This window comes from Octopus bimaculoides, chromosome 8, assembly GCF_001194135.2.
Source record: "Octopus bimaculoides isolate UCB-OBI-ISO-001 chromosome 8, ASM119413v2, whole genome shotgun sequence".
NCBI classification, from domain to species: Eukaryota; Metazoa; Mollusca; class Cephalopoda; order Octopoda; family Octopodidae; genus Octopus; species Octopus bimaculoides.
This window is the reverse complement of record NC_068988.1, coordinates 55,971,823-55,975,418: the sequence shown is the minus strand read 5'-3', so window position 1 is coordinate 55,975,418 and position 3,596 is coordinate 55,971,823. Positions and strand designations below refer to the sequence as shown.

At 41.4% G+C, this 3,596-nt stretch overlaps 1 protein-coding gene across 2 annotated transcripts in view; it reads right to left on the bottom strand.

The window, feature by feature from the left end:
* The window catches only part of LOC106876201 (netrin-1), a 395,789-nt gene extending 392,220 nt beyond the window's left edge, over window positions 1-3,569 (bottom strand). Inside the window, exon 1 of one of the 2 annotated variants that reach the window (XM_014924662.2) lies at window positions 2,087-3,569. In XM_014924662.2, the coding sequence (XP_014780148.1) occupies window positions 2,087-3,203 (1,117 nt within the window). In that variant the 5' untranslated portion in view covers window positions 3,204-3,569. The remainder of the gene's footprint in view (window positions 1-2,086) is intronic. The other variant, XM_014924671.2, reaches the window with a different exon arrangement.
* Between the last annotated feature and the right edge of the window lie 27 nt (window positions 3,570-3,596).

Here is a 3,596-nt window from a genome sequence, read left to right as displayed (position 1 = left end):
GGGGTCGATATGATCGACTTAATCCGTTTGTCTGTTCTTGTTTGTAAAGAAATAAGAAACTGTAGCACGGCGGGCAAAATACTTAGCGACATTTCATTCTTGTTTACATCCTGATTTCAAATGCCGCCGGAGTCGACTCTGCCTTTCATTTTTCGAGGTCGATAAAGTAAATACCAACTGGCCAGCGGGAGTCGATATAATCGACTAAACCCCTTCCCTAGAACCACCGGCCTTGTGCCAAAATTTGAAGCCAATATTAATCGACAATCGCCGGGAAAAATGCTTTGCGGCATTTCGTCCGTCTCTACGTTCTGAGTTCGAATTCCACCGAGGTCGACTTTGCCTTTCATCCTCTCGGGGGTTGATAGAATAGATACCAGTTTATCACTGGGGTAGATGTAATCGATTAGCCTACTCCCACGAACTTGCTGGCCTTGTGCCAAAATCTTTGAACTCAATGTTTATCTATAAATGATGCCAAATAAATGTTTTCTTTTAAAACATTAAATTCCTCCAGGAAAGTTGTATGTTAAGTTGTCTCACGTCACTGTAGAATTGTCTCTTATTTTCGCCCCCAATGAATGATGATATGCAGGTTCGATTCTAGTAAAACTCACACACCGGCCTGGAGATTATCCATTGAAAAAAATATCACATAACAAAATATACACATTTCTATGTACGGTATCTCTATAGCGATGTGATATAATTTTAACAATAATTATTTCTAGAAGACTTAAGGAATCTTTTCTACGCAGTCAGCCCACCTGTTAGAAATAGCAGCCAAATCTATCCCAAATAAACTCATGCCTTTAAAAATTAATCGGTGCAGCGTGTGTTTGGTGGGGGTGGGGTTGCTTTGGATAATGTGTACCTAGTTAAACATTGCTTTTCTAAAAAGGTTGGGTGGTCACAGTTGGATGGCTTTGACCATAATGTCTGTACGATCAGTGTCGGTGCTGGGTTATTCAACAAAATCGATTATATACACACATAAAAGTAATCACACACACACACACACACACACACACACACACACACACACATACACACACACGTGTTCTGAGACATAGGCATTACACGAGAACAACCATAACCACACGCACACAAACATGCAAGCAAGCACTAACTAACAACACACACATCGTTTGAAGTAACGGACAGGACAAAATGCCTCGTCACTTCGTCAGTGTCCGGCTGTAATTCTGCTAAGAACTTTAATAATAAATCTCACAGAAAACCATACATAGATAGCATAACATTACTTTACATATATAAAGAGAGACAGACAGACAGACACAAACAGACACAGGCGGAGAGAATTATGAATAGGGACTTACGAAAGCTACACAGATACCCACAGATATAGATAGGATGATTCACATATATATGAATATATGAACACATGTAAACACACACACTCTCGCAATCATATATACGTATTTTCTGCGATACAGGTTTTTATGCATGTCTGTCTGTCTACTCCACTCTTTCGCGCGCGACACACACACACACACACACACACACACACACACACGCATACATGCATTATATTTAGATGTGTGTATGTGTGCGAGTGTGTCCGTGCGTTGATATATTGATTAATGTTAATGCGTAGTACGTATTAGTTATGGCTATATATATATACGGACACACACACACACACACACACACACACACACACACACACACAGACGCACAAGTACACATTTAAAATGTACAGGTTATGTATGCGGGCACGTAGATATGTATGTACGTATGTATGTATGCATGTATCCATGTATGTGTGTATGTATGAATACATGTGGTAGGTAAATAAACTTATACTTTTACACACACACACTCGAACGGATATGCAACCGACAAAACTACAAAACCAGACACAAACATACATAAACATGGCATGTGTGTGTGTGTGCGAGCGCGTGTGTATGAGTGTGTATATGTACGTGTATTCGTATGTTTACACACAAAGATATACGCACCGGTTTGTATTTAATTGCAGATCAATTTCCATGTTATATAAACTTTAACAAACTAGTGATAAGAGACAGTAAAAAAATAAAACAAAATAACATCTACTTACTGACACATTCCTTAGCATTTTGCTCCGTCGCTCGTGACCATGGTATATCGAAATGAAAGGTTTTGCACCTCTCACAAGAATCTCCAGCCGTGTTGTGTTGACAATTGCATACGGTTTGACCATCGCTGTTTTTACTGCATGAACTGGCGTGACCATTGCATTTGCAACGGCCACCGACAGCCAGGTTAGACAGAGAGTAGTAATAACTCTCTCTGGCTCCGACTTCGCCTGAATTTTCATCTCCAAAGGTACTCAACTTGTCAAAGACGAACATTATGTCTGTAGCGGTGACCCAGTCCCATAAGACGGGGCTGTTATCGAAATCCGCGGGTCGGTTCTCCAGGGTATTGAACGCTACTCTTGTACCCCCCGATGTATTTATATTGCTGTGCACGTTACTGCACAGTGCTTCCTGTTGGTTAGCCTTCGTGATCACCACTCCAGGTTTTTTCCCGTACATTTTGATGCAGTTGCGCGAATAATATTGAAAGGGTATCCATGAGCGGCCGAAATCCATGCTTTTGTAAATGGCCATCGAATCAGGTTTGGCCGAACAGAATTGGAGTAGAATATATGTAAGTTCATATTTTTTACCCAGTGACAACTTAAGGGTAACATTTTTCGGGTACTGTACGAAGGGCTCAGACATCCAACAGGTGAGATTGTTTGAGTTATTATTGTCCGTAAGATAAGAGGCCGGGTGTCGGCGCTTCGGGTGTTCCGCATCACAAGTGAAACAATTTCGGACCACTTTACCATCTTTGTCCACTGAGGACTTGCAATAGCGACTTGGTGGGGTGCCACACGTTGACGAAGCCACCACTTCTTTCCCGTAGGCTATATTTACAAATTCGGCTACGCACATTTTCGGTTTGTTCAAAGAATCATAGCAAGAGTTCGGTGCTGTCGGTTGATCATCCATAATCCTGTCGGCCAATGTTATCGGTAAAGCGTAACAGACCCAGAGGAATAGCCCTACATAGAGTGACCGTAGAACACAGCGTGAAGCCATTGTTTTTCTGTGTGAGGTAACACAAGAATCAGACCGACCATATCGCAGTCCTGGTAACAACGATGGTAGCATGGCGGCGGAGGCGGCGGCGGCGGTGGTGTACATGGCCAGCTAGACTAGCTAAATCCACCACCAGCAGAGATGTAAGGTTATTTGTCTCAGCATCCAGACAAAACCATGGAAACTCTGGGTAAAGTTAGAATGTGATGGTAATAATGATTAAATGAGTGCGATGTCGATAATGATGATGATGATGATGACGATGATGATGCAGATGGATGCTGGTGAAGATGCGGATCTTTGTTGTGGTAGTAGTGGCGGCTTAAAATGATGGTGTCTTTCTGAGTTGGTTAGTTCCGTGAACGCAGTTTTATGTTGAATAACATAAACACACAATACACACACGCTTAATGCACATACACATGTACACACCGTACACTTCCTACTCACACCTACTTATATATATATATATATATATATATATATATATATATATAT